This window comes from Suncus etruscus, chromosome 5 (genome assembly GCF_024139225.1).
Source record: "Suncus etruscus isolate mSunEtr1 chromosome 5, mSunEtr1.pri.cur, whole genome shotgun sequence".
Taxonomy (NCBI): domain Eukaryota; kingdom Metazoa; phylum Chordata; class Mammalia; order Eulipotyphla; family Soricidae; genus Suncus; species Suncus etruscus.
Window position 1 is genome coordinate 25,930,406 of NC_064852.1, and position 17,144 is coordinate 25,947,549.

Below are 17,144 nucleotides of genomic sequence, written 5' to 3' on the forward strand. Positions count from 1 at the left end.
CTGCCAGCTTTGAACAGCTTTCCCCATCTATCCTAGGCAGAGGCATGAGCTTGCCATCTCCTATCTCACTTGCTGTGGTGTTTTCTCTCTATCCTGCACTTCATCAATTTCTGCTCTTCCCACTTGAGTTAAACCAGAAGATCAAAAGTAGACATTTGCTCCTTACCCTCACAGTGCTGGACAACTTAATGGGAGAGAATATAAGGATATATGGGGTGATGATCCAGATAAATTAACTCTCATGGAAGAGAGCAGGTTAGAATTGACCTCCAGGAGATTTGGACTGTGAGGTCATGATTGGGTTGAATTGGAGCTAATAGGAAGAGTCTTCCAGACAAGCCTGTGAAGGATTGGAGATTAAGGTGAAAATTAGAGGGATGGATGAAGGAGGAGCAGAATTGTGATATGTCATAAAGCAAAGGCCTGGCCCACCAAGTTGAGATCGTTTATGGCTTAGTGGCAAGCACTAGGCACTTAGTTCAAACCCTGCATGAACTGAAGTTATGACAGTCTGGCCATTTGTGACCCCTGTTAAGAAAAACCTGGAAGGGGGCCCACTGGTGAAGGACAGGCCCATGCAAGTGTGAGGTCATAGGTTTGAGTTTTAATCCAGGAGATCCTAACTGCCCTGCAGCTTGAGTCTCTGATGAGGGATGAAAAAGAACCCCACATATTGTTTCTGTCCTTAACCCGGGGGAGCCTTGCCTTGGGGTCCTCTGAGCAAGGAGTGACATGGTATGAATTGAGATTCACAACACCCTTTTTTTGCTGTAGCACCTGGGAATGGATCAGAGAGAGAGGAAGATAGATCCCTGATCAGTGAGGCACATCTGAGAAGAAGGCAGCACCAGAGCTTGTACTGGGTACTGAGACAGATTTTAGGGTCTGTGGGGGGCAAGTTAAGTGGCTCCTGATGACTGGAAGTTTAAATGGCTTTATTTTGTGGACTGCATTTTGGTCATAATTCTTAAAGAAATGATTCAATTCTCAGAGTTTTTTCAGGATGACCTGGCCACAGAAACTCCTGTTTTTAAAGACTCGTATCCTATTTTATGAAAATACTTTTGGGAGTAATGCTGCATTTTATAGTTGTTTTGGGGGTGTGGTGGAGTGGTGCTTTTCCAAGATGGTTCTGGATCCTTTACAATAGAGGTATGTGAGAGTATGCCTGAAAGTTCTCAGTGTGGCGAGGTCTCTTATGTGGCTCAGAGGGCAAGTGGAAAACTGGGGCTGGAGATAGTATAGGGGGAAGACTGTTGCACATGGCTGACCTGAGTTTGATCCCCAATATCCCATAGGATCCCTTGAACCCTGCCAGGAGGATCCCTGAGTACCATGGGTATGGCTCAAAAATAAAAAAAGACTCAGGCAGGTTCAGATAGAAGAGATAGACCCAGTAAACATATGAAAGTCATGAAAAGTTTGAATTTGACCTATCATGTGCTCTGTGTTCAGGAGTCATTCATTCCTGGAGCTGATCTGGTTCACAGAGACAGTCTTATTTCAGTCAGCTTATTCATATCTATGTGCTGGGTGTGAGGTGTGTGTTAGCATTGGGGCAGCCAGTTTTCAAGGGACAAGATGGGGACCCAATTTAGGTCTTGGGGTAAGGGAGTCTTAATGAGAAAAATGCATCTTTTGGGCTAAGAAGGAAGTGTCAAATGTTTTTATTTCACACCCTTTCCCCTTGGCATGCAGCCACTGTCAGCAAGAGAAAGATAAGATAGTCTCTTCTGTGTTTTCCTGGAGCCGGATAAGAGCAAAGAGTTCCATGGACTAGTGGGGGTGAATGTGTGTGTGGAGTTGTATGGCCAGGAGCAGGAGGGTTGGTTCCAGGGGAAATTAGCATGTGAATCCAACAGTTCCCCCAGTGGCTGGGAAGTGACTCTACTCCCCCGTCTGACCATCTGGGAAAGAGGAGCTAGAACAGATGACATTAGCTTAGCTTCATGCCATTTCTGGTCCTGTACCTTCCAGGAATTTATGAAAAGTTTATAAAATTGTGAAAAATTGAGATTGGGACCTTACTTGGGCCTTGAACTATTTTTTAAAAAGGAGTGTCTAGTTCCCCAAGACATGGGCCTAAGAGGCCATAATGCACTGAAGCCTGCTACAGCCAGGCACCATAGGATGTGAAGGGAAAAGTGCCATCCTGCTAACTGGGGGTTAGCTTAGGAAAATGGAGAGTGCTAATATAGGACTTTGGGAAATTGAAAGAATTTCCTCAGAGACATTGCTATAAATTGAGGTAAGGTTTTTATTTTATTTTATTTTTTTTGTTTAGGTTAGGTTTTTAGAGAAGGTAATAAAAGCTGGTCTAGCACATGCCATGCAGTAATTATATGTTGAATGAAATCAATAAATAATAAGTAAATAAAATAGATGTACAGGGATCGTGTGTGCATTTCTTTGGTGACTAATTCTGTAGATATTTGATACCAAGACACTTAGAAGCATCCATGGAGCCATAGAATTTACTTAGCCTGGGGCCGGAGAGATAGCATGGAGGTAAGGCATTTGCCTTTCATGTAGGAGGTCATCGGTTCGAATCCCCGCACCCCATATGGTCCCCCGTGCCTGCCAGGAGCAATTTCTGAGCCTGGAGCCAGGAATAACCCTTGAGCACTGCCGGGTGTGACCCAAAAACCACAAAAAAAAAAAAAAAAAAAAAAGAATTTACTTAGCCTGACTTGGCCTGGGAACTAGGGGCCAGTTCTGGGCTTGGTGTTGCCTGTGTTTCCTATCAGCAAGGCCACCCAGGGGTTGTGTCTGCTCCCTGAGCTGTCCAGCCTAATGCTGGTGTTTCCATCTCTCACTGCTTTAGACCTTCCTGCAATCCATTGGCTAAAGAATTAAGTAGTGGGAGGCCATGGAATTCTGACTTACTGACTGACTGTCTGACTGACTGAATGAATGAATGACTCACTCACTCAGGCACACATGCACTCACTCACCAGCCTAGAGCCTCAGTGGCAAGTTAGTCCCTGTTCAAGTTCCGCAGGGGTTGATGGAAGATGAAACAGGGTGAATGAACCTTGTTGGCCATAAAGTGAGAGAAGAATAGGAGGAATGGATACTAAGTGGAAGAGATCTTGGCTTTTTTTTTTTGGTTCTTCCATTTTTTTGGGGGGGGGGGGAGTGCACACTGATCTGTTCTCAGGGCTTCTATCTGAACTCAGTGTCCTGGCAGGACAATGGGGACCTCTGCATTGCTGAGATTGAACCTGAGTTTGCAGCATGCAAAGCACGGCCTAATCTCCTTTCCCATCTCTCTGGCCCCTTTCTCTTTTTTCCCCAAGAAACTAACTGGCACTGACCACAGGGTTAGGAGGCAGGGCAGAATTGGACCAATGTATGTCAACCTGAGGGCCATTATAGTTTCCATGAGTGTGGGAAGAATAAAATCAGGAATCAAAGAGGAGCAGACAGCAGTGGAACCCTGACTGCAAGGCTCTCAGGACTTTGGTAGTAGGTTAGCAGGTCCTTGGCAGGAGACTCCCCTAGGGTTGGGGCAGATGGAGGCGAAGAACCTAGGGAAGCCATGAAATCTCTAGGTTACAGGCCAGTGAGGCTGTGTGCAAAGTTTTCCCAGTCAGTCCTGAACAGGTACAGACCTATAACGGTTGGTAGCTTTGTGGGTGTTAGAGGTAGGTCCCTGTGTGATAGGGCCTGAGAGGCTTCCAGGATTAAGCCAGAGATGGGCTCCCCAGCACAGGTCAGGGACAGACTTTATAACACAGGGCACAGTGTGGAACCATGGGCTGGATTGAGTCCTGCTGGTGTCCTGGCTGAGCCTTTGCTTTATCTTGGTGGATCACTGCCTTTCTTTAGTGGCCAGAACTCGGGAGCACCTTCTTGTTTGTTCTGCCTTCCTATATCCTGTTCAACCTGTTGGACATGCCATGCTTGACAACAGGCTAGTTCTGGGTGTCTGTGAACCTGTCTGCTCTGTGAGCAGTGGAATGAATAGGACTGTGGGACCAGGCTCTATCCTGCCTCTACCCCTCTTTCCATTTCTCCTGACCTTATGGAGTTCTGTACTCTGGAAAGTGTCCAGGTGACCCCCCTGCCTACTTGTTGCTCTCTGAAGGACTGAGCTGACTATAGCAGGGAGGACACAAGGTCCTGTAAGCCAGAGATTACTTGTGTTTATGGAGTTAATGGAGACGTGGCCCAATGGGGTAGGAAATGCTGTCTTAAAAGTGCCATGGGAGGCTTTTATCTGTTGGAAATAGAACTTAGAGAGATCCTTTTGTTTTTGTTTTTGTATTTATTTATTTATTTATTTATTTATTTATTTATTTATTTATTTATTCATTCATTCATTCATTCATTCATTCATTTTTTTGGTTTTTGGGCCACACCCAGCGTTGCTCAGGGGTTACTCCTGGCTGTCTGCTCAGAAATAGCTCCTGGCAGGCACGGGGGACCATATGGGACACCGGGATTCGAACCAACCACCTTTGGTCCTGGATCAGCTGCTTGCAAGGCAAACGCCGCTATGCTATCTCTCCAGGCCCTTGTTTTTGTTTTTAAAGTGGGGGCTATTATAAAGATAAAGGCAAAAGAATAACTAAACGTCTCTAACCCTGTGCTCCCTAAATGCTGTTTAGTGGTACAGCACATTCCTTTCTCCTACTCTAAAAATTAGGGTCAATCAGCATGGGACAGACACAGAATGATCTCTCATGTGTAGGCCATAAAGAAACATAGTAAGGGAAAAACAAATCGCTAAAGGCAACTGAATTAGAGAAGTGGTTCACTGAATTGTGCCTGGAGTAGGGAAGGACCCTAAGATAATGGTGGGGGAAAGGGGACCATGATTAGGAAAATATGAGACTGGAACATCTGTGCACAAAACCCTATCATGAATATTTTTGTAAATCATGGTGCCGCAAATTAAAAAAAAAAGTGGGGGGCAAGTGCAGGGGCAGTGCTCAGGGCCCTACTGGTGAGAGTAGCTCTTGAAGATCTCTCCTGGCTCAGGGACTTACCTTCACACTGCTGCCCTTTTAGGGCCAGTGCTAGCTGATTTCCTGTGCTCAAGACCAAGTCCCTGGGGGACTGGATAGTGCTGGGATTTGTCTGCATAGATCATTGGTCCTGAGGGACGAGGCATGCAACCAAGCAAGTAGTTTTTAATGATTGACATGAATTCTTTTTTCCTCTTAATTTATTTCTTATTTTGTTGGCTTGGCTTGCTGGACCACATTCAGCAGTGCTCAGGGAATCACTCCTGGTGGTGCTTGGGGAACCCTGTGTGGTGCTGAGGATCAAACCCAGGCCAGCAGTATGCAAGGTATTTAGTCCAGTGCATTCTGCCAGCAATTGTGAGTTATTTCATTTATTCTTTTTTTTTTTTTTTTTTTTTTTTTTTTTTTGGTTTTTGGGTCACACCCAGCGGTGCTCAGGGGTTACTCCTGGCTGTCTGCTCAGAAATAGCTCCTGGCAGGCACGGGGGACCATATGGGACACTGGGATTCGAACCAACCACCTTTGGTCCTGGATTGGCTGCTTGCAAGGCAAATGCTGCTGTGCTATCTCTTCGGGCCCCTATTTCATTTATTCTTAAGTAATAAAGTACTTTAAAAACATGTTTTATTAAGCCACCATGATTTAAAGAGTTATTAGTAGTTGAGCTTTAGGCCTATTATGGTCCAGCTCCAATCCCACCACGAATAGTTTGTTAGCATGATTTTTGTCTAGGGCTGTGAGTGCAGTGTGCAGTGTGGCATTTTAACTTGTTTTACATGGTCGTGAAGAAAACTGAAGGTATTTTTAACCTACATAATCACTGAGTTACTGTAGGAAAGACTGGGTAATGGAACATGATTAAAAAGGGAGTATCTTTTGGGTGGTTCTGCAAGCAGGAAAATTACCATCAAGCCAATGAAAAGAATACAGGGTGCCAACAGTCGTCCATTAAACACAGTACAGTTAAGCTGGCTGAATTATAGTAAGTTAGTGAGCTGAGGTGGGAGGTATGGTCTGCTGTGGTAACTTTCTGTTCATCTCAGTAGCAGTGTTAGCCTGAAAATGGGTTTATTCCTAATGTGAGTTCTGAAGAATAGTCTGAAAGATTTGTAGGCAGAAATTAGATGCTTAAGAAGTTAATTTATTGTAGTATTAATAGATGGTTCATGTCAAGAGTCCCAATGTCCAGGTCTCTCTTTTCACTTGTGAACAATTTCACTTTTCCTGTTCTTTAGAGCCCCATCTAGTTACGACTTCCTAAGTCTTATTCTCACTATCAGCCTGCTAGCAGTGTGTGGCAGTCTGGTCTTGTCCCTGTGCCATTCTCTATCCATTGTGTGCTTTCCTGCAGCTGAAACTGTCACCTGTGTCCCCTTGCTGAGTCCTGCTGCTGGTCTGGAACCTGTTTCTTGGCCCTACTTGGCTGTACCCTAGCTGCTCCCTGTTTCCTTGGCTTTCCTTTTATACTCCAGATATTGCCTCATTTGGGGGATGGAGGCACTCCTGGTGGTGCTTAAGGGTTACCTCTGGCTCTGTACTTAGGGGTCACTCTGGCTGAGCTATCCTTAGAGAAATTCTGCCACATGTCCTCAAAGGTGTAGCTGGACTTTGCTGGTCTCCCAGCATCTGTGTCTGCCAAAGCTATCTCACATTGTCCTCAGCACACAAATTTTTCTGGCAAACTTGATCCAGCAGTTGAGCCTGGAGCTACACAGCTGGAAAGTCTAAGTTGCCTTTCATAAAACTGAAGCTTCCTTCTGAAGCAGGCAACTATAGACCTGTGCCCTCTGTGCCCCTGGGAACATGCAAGAAGCTCAGAACTCAGCCCTGCTTCAGGCTTTTGGGGAGCAAAAGAATGGGGAAGGGTGTCCCTTGGAGAGGCCACATGCTGTTGATGTACCACCATTTGGCTGTGTAGAGCTGTTTTGAAGGCACCTAAAAGATGGTTGCAGCTTGGGGAAGCTTGAACATATCATCAGTGAACTTGGTTTTTGCACCATCCAAAGGAGATAAGGTCTCCCCAGAAGTAAAATCAGACACTTATGGATATAATGGCCTAATGGGAGCTGACCTGCCCTTGGGCGACCAGTAGGTTTCTGCAGGCCAGGGTTTACCACTTGCACTGACAGACTCACATTCCATCCCTGGACTGTAGCCCTCCACGCCTCAGCTGTTTCTTCTCATTCAGCAAAATAGAGGGATAGAAAAGACACCCAAGCTGGCCCAGGCAAGGACCCTGTTAATTAGTAAAACTTGCTGTCTGAGTGTTGTATGTGAACTAGGACAAGTGACAGGGCCCCACCGTGCGGCCACCTGTTATCCAGAGGGAAGTGTGTTGCCCCCCCCCCACTCCCCCACCCCATGACTACTCGAGAGAGAGACAGGAAGACAGACAGACAATACATACAATTGTCTTCCTCCTCTTGTGCCCTTCAAGTAAGATGGTTAAAATTTATCTCTTTTCAGAAGTATTGGGATTTAGCAGTGTAACACGTGGAAACTTGCTGTACTGTCTCTTTTGGAAGAATTTCTTCATTACTACCAACTTTCCACCCTCAGTTGTGCAATGGGACTTAATTGCCCATGAGTTAGCCAATCACCACACCCTGCTTGCTTTTGACAATGAGGTGGGATAAAGCCAGGTTGGGGCTTATTTTTGGTGCCAATGCAGTTGCCCTGGAAAAATTTCTTTAAGAATTATGCTGCTCTGTTTTCTCTTTCTTGACACCTATTTGTTTGGAGGCTGGTAACCATGTACAGCTTTGCCCTCTGGAGGTGGGCCAAGGGTTCCATGCACTGTGCCTGAACTGTGCAGAGATCCAGCCATTTGGGAAATGTGACAATTTTGACAATTGTGGAGTTGTCATAACAGTGACTGGCCCAGATCTGTAGCATCACTGGGTCTGTGTGTATAGTAAGTCCAGATCTCTTCCACAGCTTAGGAAAGGAGCTGGCACCCAGTGTTTATCCCTTTGTGCTGCCAAGGATGTATCGCTGTCCTGTCCCTAAGTTGAGTTATGTTTCTATTCTTTGGAGGTGTGTACCATACTGGGTAGGTGGGAAGAGAGCTTTGGGTGATGACACATTTGTCTGGAATATCACAATGGCAGCTGTATGTGAGGAGACAGGGCTGGACAGAAAAGGTATCTGACAGTCCATGCATCCTCATAGAAAAGCCCAGGCCTGGGAAGGGGTTCCTCAGAGGCACAGGCATTTCTCTCAACTCATATTGTCTTTAGGGCTTTGGTGTAAAATGTAAAGAAGTGCAAGACCAGGTCATCGAGCCGAACCTTTCCTACTCGCCCAGTTGTGGGGGAAAAGAAATCTCTTAAATGTGGAAGGTCGCGTGGGAGGGTTGGAGCATTGTTCTGTTTGCTCAGCTGCTCCACACTCTACTGTGGCCCACGGGGACCTCGAACAGGCTGCAGAGGGCTGCCAGAGGATGGAGGATCTGAGAACTGATGCGAGTGGGGGCCGGGTGTGTGTGACTGTTTTGTTCCTTGTGTGTACATGCATGTGTGTATGTGTAGGAGAATTCTCCCACTCTGGAGCTATTGGGCTGCTCCTGGAACAGAAGTTGAGGATTGTTGCTTCAGAGGCTTCAAACTTTATCTCATGTAAATTAACTTTATTACATGTACCGTATTTGCCGGTGTATAAGACGACCCTTCAACCCATGAAAAACTTCCTAAAAGTCTTAAAAGTAAGTTACTTCTTAAAAGTAAGAGGGGTGCGGATCACTTGTCCCTGAAGCTGGAACAAGTTTCAGCATGCCATATACCAGCATATTATATGACTCCCTACTTTTAGGAAGTTTTTCATGGGTTGAAGGGTCATCTTATACGCCTGCAAATATGGTAAATGTAAATAGAGCTTCCTGTACACAAAGCAGGCATTCAGTCTCTGGTGCTTAACACAGTGATGCCTGTGTGTACCACCAGTGGCTCACACTTGAATGTGACTGAAATAATACAAATTGCAGCACCTTAAAATTTGTCTGTTTTTAAAAATCAGTGTCTGTTGAATTGGCATAGTTCAGAATTCCCAAGTTAGGAGTTTGCATGAAATACATCTGCCTCTGTCCATAATCCAGTTTCTCTACCTCAAGTTACATTCTTGTGTAGCCAAGAGAATAAATAAAGATCTCACCTCCCTCCTTCCTTTTTCCTCATGTACTCACAAGTTTCCCAGGTGCACTATTCTTTCCCTATATTTCCCTTGTTTTCTCATTCCCATTCACCCCAGCTGCACAGGATGTTGTTGAACTGATGTAATTTCTATAAGAATTGGGAGTTAGGAAAAATGATGTCATGAAATTTGCTTATACGTTTGGATATGGAGAGTATTATGCTGAGTGAAATGATTCGGGGGTAGAGGAATAGACATAGAAAGATCACGTTTCTTTGCAGGGTATAGAAAAAAAGATAGTTTAGTAATAATTTCCAAAGACAGTAGAGAAGAGGGCCAGGAGGACCAGTCCATGGAAGGAAGCTTGCCACGAAGAGAGTGCAGTTAGAGCAGAAAAGGGACCACTATGACGATACTTGGAAATGATCGCTCTGGACAAGAACTGGGTGCTGAGAGGAAATAAAGTAATATGCATGATCCTCCTTCTGTAACAATATTGCCAACCACAGTGCCTAAAAGGAAAAAAAAGAAGGAAGTGGTAGGAATGGTGACGGGATGGGTGACGGGATAGGTGCTGGAGTACCCATAACTGAAACGCAATCATGAACGACGTTGTAACTGTATCTCATGGGGACTCAATTAAAAAATTATTGATTAAAATTAAAAACCAAACCAAAATATAATCCTGTTTCCATGTCACCTTAGACTCACTCAGGACCCAGGATAGAGGAGGCTCTTCAGAAGTATAAAGACTGGTGCAATTTCTGGGGCTGGAGCGGTGGTGGCATAAGTAGTAAGGCACCTGCCTTGCCCGAGCTAGCCTAGGAAGGACCTCGGTTTGATCCCCTGGTGTCCTATATGGTTCCCCCAAGCTAGGAGTGATTTCTGAGCACATAGCCTGGAGTAACCCCTGAGCGTCACTGGGTGTGCCCCCCCCCCCAAAAAAAAAGAGACTGCAATTTCCAAACCACTGTCTAGGGCAGGGGTCTCAAACTCTCGGCCTGTGGGCCCTTTGTGGCCCTCCTTACAACATTTTGTGGCCCACGGTCGGCCTTCAAATATCGCAGTATTCGTGATTATTCGCTTACAGAATAATCGCAATAAAAAGCACATTAGTAAGAAAAAAATTGCATTAAACATTTGCATACCCCAAGCAGTTCCGTTTGGGGTATGCAAATGTTAATGCAATTTTTTTTCTTACTAATGCGATTTTTTATTGCAAATATTCGGTAAGTGAAATCCCTTATGCCACCCTGCCTCACTCTGACTTTGCCTCCTGCGGCCCCCAGGTAAATTGAGTTTGAGACCCCTGGTCTAGGGTTTTTACCAATTAGTAGTCACTGAAGCAAGAATGAGAGAACCTGCTTCCTTACATACCCACATACAAGCCTTTTTAACTTTATCTCCAAGAAGCACAGAAATCCACTCAGTGTGATTTGAATTTAGGTCCAGTTTTAGAAAACAATTTAGGGACACAGACATGTTTGTGCCTTGTGGGGATGCCCTACTGTGACATATATGTTACATTTGGGGTATAAAATTGATCTGCACGAATGATAAATTACAGTTAAATATCAAAGATCTTTTGAAGAATAGATGTAGGAGACCAGAGAAGTATTCTTGCACACAGCCCATCTGGGTTTGATTCCCAATTCTCTGTAAGGCCCACTGAGCACAGAGCCAGGACTAAGCAGCTCCATTGCTAGTGGCCAAAAAACAAAATAAAACATGATATGGAGAAGATTCACTAGATCTCTGGAGACTGAGTTCTCTGGTTAAATTTATGATACACAGCATATACCATCAAAAATCAGAGAACCAGAGAAACAGCCACTTGGGCAAAGTCCTGCTGTTTTTTGCCTCCAGCATCTCCTGCCTGGATGGCTGCCAACTCTGGCTTTGACCTAGCTTGTCTGCCTTTGCCACGTGCATGAGTCCGAAAAGAAGCTTTTGGAACCAAGTACAGATCCAAGAAACTCTGGGCTTTGAGAGGGCCCTGGGATTCATTCTTTGATTCATTGGCAAGTCCTGGAAAAGAACTTGTTAGAAGCAATTGTCTTTAACCAAGAAAGACGAAAAAATTTTTTTCAACTCTGACTAAAACGACTGATCCATTTAGAAAATGGAATTTTTACTACGTTCTTTATTGAACGTAGTGAGTGAAGTATGTGGAAGAGGCAGAATTTGCCAACAGAGACTTAAGTTAGATTTTTTTTTTTTTTTTGTAAACATATGTGTTCTACCATATAGTGAAGACAGGGTAAAATTTCTTTTTTCTAAATGATCACTGTGGGATTTATAACGTCAGCACAGGTGGCCATGTGAAGATGGGGCACCGTCTGAACTGGGGTGCTTGACTATCTCCCACATACCTCCTAGCTTGCCAGCCATTGGGATTCAAATTCTTGGACTTAGCAGAACACTTCCCTTGATTTTCATACAGAGAGATAGATCAAAGTCAGTCCATTCACCCTGATCTAGGTTCCCCAATGCAGTATATCAGGGTCTCAGTTAGGCCCCAGCTAAGATGAAACTGGATATGGTTTTCAGCATGAACCTCTGTTTTGCCTGAGATTTGGAGGGGTGGTGATTAAAAGAGCACCCACTATGCATCTCAGTGCTTTGCTCTCACCAAGCAAGGACATGGTGACCTGGATCTCTTCCTCTCCTTCACGACTTGTCCCAATGGCTTTTTCCCCCCTTTAAATTCAACTATCAGGGTATTGAAACTTGAGTTGCAAGTTGCTGGTGATGTATAAGTACAAAGCACAGAGATTCATATTAGGTTTTCACATAGAGTGTTCTGAGATCAATTCTTGACAACACAAAAAAGTACAAATTACCCTGGCTCCAAACCCAAAACAAAGTAGATTCACAAAATCACTTGTCTAACAGTTTCCACTTTTTTAGCTTAAACAATAAATAAACTGTATTTTGGATCCCACCAGAGTTATTAAAAATTACATGAAATAGAATAATTAATAAGAATAGAATATTAAAAGTATATTGATTTCCCCAAAAATAAAGTATATTGATTTAATTTACATTGGAGTAAAATATATCCTGGTGTGTGGAATATGTGGCCTGGTGGTTTTCAATGTGTTTACAGTGTTGCCAGTGTCCCAACTCTTTACAGTGTTGGAACATTTTATCAACCCCTCTCCTCAAGAAACCTCTGTATTTTCTCTGATACTCTCACATTTCTCCCTCCTCCTAGTATTCTGCCTGCCTGCCTGTCTGTCTGTCTCTGTGTCTCTATCTTTTCCTTTCTCTCTGTTTTGGATATTGCATGTACACATTAGGGTATATTCTGAGACTGTCTCCTTCACAGCTCATGCATGTCCTACCTAAAAGTATTCCTTTGTAGGTGGGATCAAAGAGGCCATTCTGTGGAGACAACAGTCTTGTTTGCCCTTAGTTAATGGCATTGGTGTTATTCCCATGTTGTTCATTTATTTGTAAGTTTTGTCATTTGCAAGAATTTTTGTTTTGTTTTGTTTTCAGTTAGCGGGGACATAGCCTGCAGTGCTCTGGTCTTACTCCTGGTTCTGTACTCCAGAACCGTACGTGGTGCTGGGGATGGAATTGAGCACAGGTCAGCACATGCAACTCAAGGGCCCTGCCCACTGTACTGTCACTCTGGCCTCATCATTTGCAAGTTTTTATTTCTTTCAGGTATTTACTTAGGAGTAGACTTGTAGAAGGTTCAGATTTTCTACCTCTGCCCTAGTACTTAGTATTCTCTCCCTCTCCCTTCCTCTTCCTTGCTCCTTTTTTTCCATGCGATTCTGGGACCATGTGCTGCTGGGGCTCAAACCTCTTATGCAAATCATGTGTTTCAGTCCATTGAGCTATTTGACTGATCTCCATGTGTTTTCTGGGAGAGATGCTCAAAAGCAGTGCTCAGGGTTCCCAGACCACCTCTGGTGATAGTTGGCCAATTTTAGTGCTATGATTTGTGAGTGTCCTATTTGGGGCCAATTTTAGTACTATGATTTGTAAGTGTCCTATTTGGGGGAAATAGACACAACTACCTACCACCCATAGCTGTGTGCAAAGGCCTCCAGGGCTTCACTGGCTGTGCTCATGTAGTGCAGGGGTGGAACCCTATCATTCTAGTTACTCTGTCTGATCTCTCTGTTCTCTTTCTTTAATTTTAGCTCTCCTAGAGGGTGTGAAATGACACCTCATTAGGTTTTTGCATTTCCTTCCTAACTGCTGATATGGAACATCTTTATAAACATCTTTAGTGGGAGCTTGGGGGAGACTTGAAGCCTTCTCGGGTCATTCATCCTTTAGAAAAGTGGGCTATTTACCTTATTTTTACTGAGTTAGACTTCTTCATATATCTCAGATATGAGACTTTTATCAAGTAGATGATTTTTGTAAATACTTTTCTCTCATCCTAGGGTTAACCTTTTCATTTCATCTAAATGCACCATACGTACCACAAATATTTTACAGATAGATTAAATTATTTTTTCCATATTTTATTTGTATTTTTAACAACATTTCTCAGATGCCTTTTCCAACTCCTTGCTCACAAATACTTGCACCTTGATTTTCTTTTGAGAACAGTTTTAGATCTTCTACTTTGATGCAGGATATATCCAGAGTTAATTTCTGTGTGTGGAGTGAGGAAGGGGCCTGTTTGTTTGCTCTTTTGTGTGTCATCATTCACTTGTTGCACTATTAGTTGGAGACTAATTGTTGGAGACTAATCTTTCTCAGTGGGATTGTCTTAAGATCTTTGTTGAAATCAGTTTATGTTAGACTTATTTTTGAACTCCTAATTCTATACCACTGAGTTTCGTGTCTTCATATACCAGCACCACACTGTCTTGATAGCCTGAGCTTTGTAATCTTTTTTTTAATGGAGGAGTTGGGATGGAAAGAGCGATTCTAGACTTGTTTTCTCAAAGCAGTGCCCTCGCATCATCTTCTGATCATTAGCCTGTTTTTGCTGAGCTTTCCCCAAGCATCAAAGGGTTTGAAGATCTCCAATTGGTTAGGAGTGGGATAACGAGGCTGCTCGCTAAACTCACTGCTCTGAGGACTCACAGCTCTGAAAGGCCACACAAGAGAACTCTTCTGTGAGCTGTGCCACAGCCTCTGAGGCCAAATCTTTGACCTTTCAGGGTTGCTTTCTTTACAGATATCTGCAGGGCTGTTTCAGAGTATTCAATTTGCTGATGTTGGCATCTTTTTTGTGGATAGACGGAAGACAGGCGAGAGGTCTGTGAAGTGATGTGTGCTTGTGGTCTAAGCCACATAACCACCGTTCCTGGTTGTTTAAGCCAAGATTTGAAAGCCCATGTACCATCTGGAAATATCAGTATCCAGCAATTATTGCCACTCCTCTCTGTTGTTGGATTGCACATGCTCCTCAAGCTTGTGCTCACAAGAGAGAATAATCTCAGCAAATTTTCAATTCCATTTCCTGGACATTGAAAAAAAAATCTTTAAATAGAATGGTCCTTCATCAGGATGGGGTTCTGCACATAAAAGGAGGCTGGTAGATGGAAAGCAGTAGTTAGAAAACTGGTTTGTATTTAGTCCACTGACATCATGAACTTGGAAAGGTCCTTCATTTACTGTTTTGCAAAACATAATCATTTTTGCCTTTCTGCCAGGGTTTTTTTTTTTTTTTTTGCCAGAATTTGGTCTGTGATCATTATGTGAACCTATGTGGTGGGTGAGGCTGTTGGGCCAAATCCAGCCATATTCAGGACATATTCTTGGCTCTGTGTTCAAGGATTACTCCTGGAGGGATTTGGGGGCCCTATGTGGTGCCAGGAATCAAACTGGATTAACAGCATACAATGCAAGTATTTAAACCACTGTACTATCTCTCCAACCTCCTAAAGCTCTTTTTTTTTTTTTAAAGAAAAGGTGATATATCAATTATTGGACTGAAAAAGTTCAGGGTATAGCTGTGTGGTGGCATCTGATATGGTAGCTAAGTTTCATCTTTATATTGGCCTGGAGAATAACAGGCACTTCTTAGAGTGAGTGTTAAATTAAAATTAAGATGCCTTGTTCAGGACTTTCATGGGCAAGAATAGCCAAATACTTCCTCTAAGAGGACAGGAAGTGACTTTAAACAGCATAGAACTGTGGTTGTCTCCATGCACTGCTGTTCCTTTATGACAGTGGCCATCAGACAGGTTGTCCAGAATCGGTGCCTAGGAGCCCATTTCTGTATTCTCAGCTAGTGACATGCTGGAATTGGCCATGGCTGGGTGTAGTACCTGTCACACGTTGTCATAGCAGGATTGTCTGGCCCACACTAGAACTACCTAGACACAGGCCCACAGTCACCGCTGTCATTTGTTGTCTACAGAACGTCGAGGTCCTAGCCAGTAGGAGCAGCGCTTCAGAGCAGAGCCAGGCTGGGGCTGAGCAGCATGTACGGGCACTGCAAGAGGAAAACAAGAAGCTACAGGCAGATGTGGGTGCCCTGGAACGTAGTGCTGGTCGGCTTCGAGCTCAGGTGGCAGATGCTGAAGGCCGGGAAGCCAAAAGTCAAGAAAAACTCAAGGAGCAGGAGGTGAGGCCAAGTAGACTTCTCCACCTGGTGCATCTCTCCCTGGAGGCAGTCTCAAGGGTGGGCCAGGATCTGCAGCTTTTGCTGGGAGTAACTGGGACAAGAACACTGAGGGATGTGGAAAGGGCCCAGGGCAAGGCATCTGTAAAGGCATTGGACTCCCCAGCCTTCTCTTCTTCTGACATCAGAAACATTCAACATGTTGATGTTTACTGGATTTTTTATTTTTGTTTTTGGGCCATGGCCCAGTGGTGCTTAGGGATTATTCTTGGCCTGACACTTGGGGATCACTCTTAATAGGGCTTGGGTGGCCAACTGGAATGCCATGGATTGAGCCCTAGTTGCCCACATGCAAGACAAGCACCTCACCTGCTGTCCTATATCTTTGGCTTCAACATTCTTATGTAGTAGAGGGCTCCAGACACTGAAAAGGCCATCTAACTATCACCTGCAAGTCAATTTTCACTCATGATTACTTATCTGTTTTTTTGTTTATTTGTTTGTTTAAAAATGTAATTGATGGGGTTAGGAAGTCGCACAAGTTTTAACAAACCAATTATCTGGCTTGCCAGTTCTCTGCAAGTGAGAAGCTGTTAGCAAAAGACACTCTAGTGGTGAGATGGTGAGACGGGACAGCAGGTCATGGGAAGGGAGAAAGAAAGTTAAGGAGCTAAGCACCACCAGAATGTTTCTCAGTCTTCCCATCAGAGGTCTAGAGGTGTCTTCCCAAGCTCTCTTAGCTGCTCCTTCTGCTTATAAATTTATCACTTGAGGCTGGCTTTATGACTGCAGAAAGAGCCTCAAGCATGGATGATGTGGTGGTTTATGCCCAGCCATGTGTGGCACCCCATTGGAGCATGCAGGATCACTCTTACTGCAGCTTTGCCCATCTCCTGGGGTCCCTGCATGCTCTCAAGCTCCCATCAGCTCACACTAAAGGCACCTCATAGGTCCATGTATCCCATTGCAGGCTGAGGTGCGGCAGTTAGAGCAGGCGCTAGTGCTTGCAAGAAAGGAAGAGAAAGAAGCCAAGGCCGATCGCAGGACACTGGAGAATGAACTGGAAGATGTGCAGGTAACACGGATGCCTCTGGTCTTCCTTCCCGGGTAATTCCTTCTGTCCTCTTCACCTTCCTAATTGCTGATCCCTCTACCCACACTGTCTCTTCACTGGACAGGGCAGGGGACAAGATGTTTGTTACTCTCTGGAAAAGTGTTTGGTTGCTACTACCAGGGACTTGCTCTTGTCCATGTGTGAAGGCAGGTGCCAGGGTCACTGATCCTCATTCTCCAGACACAGCTGGTCCTTGGTCCCCACAACCATAGTGGAGCAGATCTGGCTATAGATGTTTGTATTGGCAAGGCTAAAGAACCTTGGTTTCCACACTCAAGAGGTTGACAGTTTCCAAAGACAAAATATAGGGACTGGTCCCCAAGAGACTGTGTGATCTCTGCTCTGAGCATGTGTGTTTTCTTGGTATTAACAAGGAGCAGG

The 17,144-nt window shown here is 44.3% G+C and overlaps 1 protein-coding gene across 3 annotated transcripts in view; it reads left to right on the forward strand.

Annotated features, from left to right (window-relative positions):
- Positions 1-17,144, forward strand: part of CGNL1 (cingulin like 1) — a 154,160-nt gene that overhangs the window by 113,230 nt on the left and 23,786 nt on the right. For all 3 annotated transcript variants that reach the window (XM_049773591.1, XM_049773590.1, XM_049773593.1), the window contains exons 9-10: positions 15,446-15,652; positions 16,620-16,724. In XM_049773591.1, coding sequence (XP_049629548.1) covers positions 15,446-15,652; positions 16,620-16,724 — 312 coding nt within the window. The remainder of the gene's footprint in view (positions 1-15,445; positions 15,653-16,619; positions 16,725-17,144) is intronic.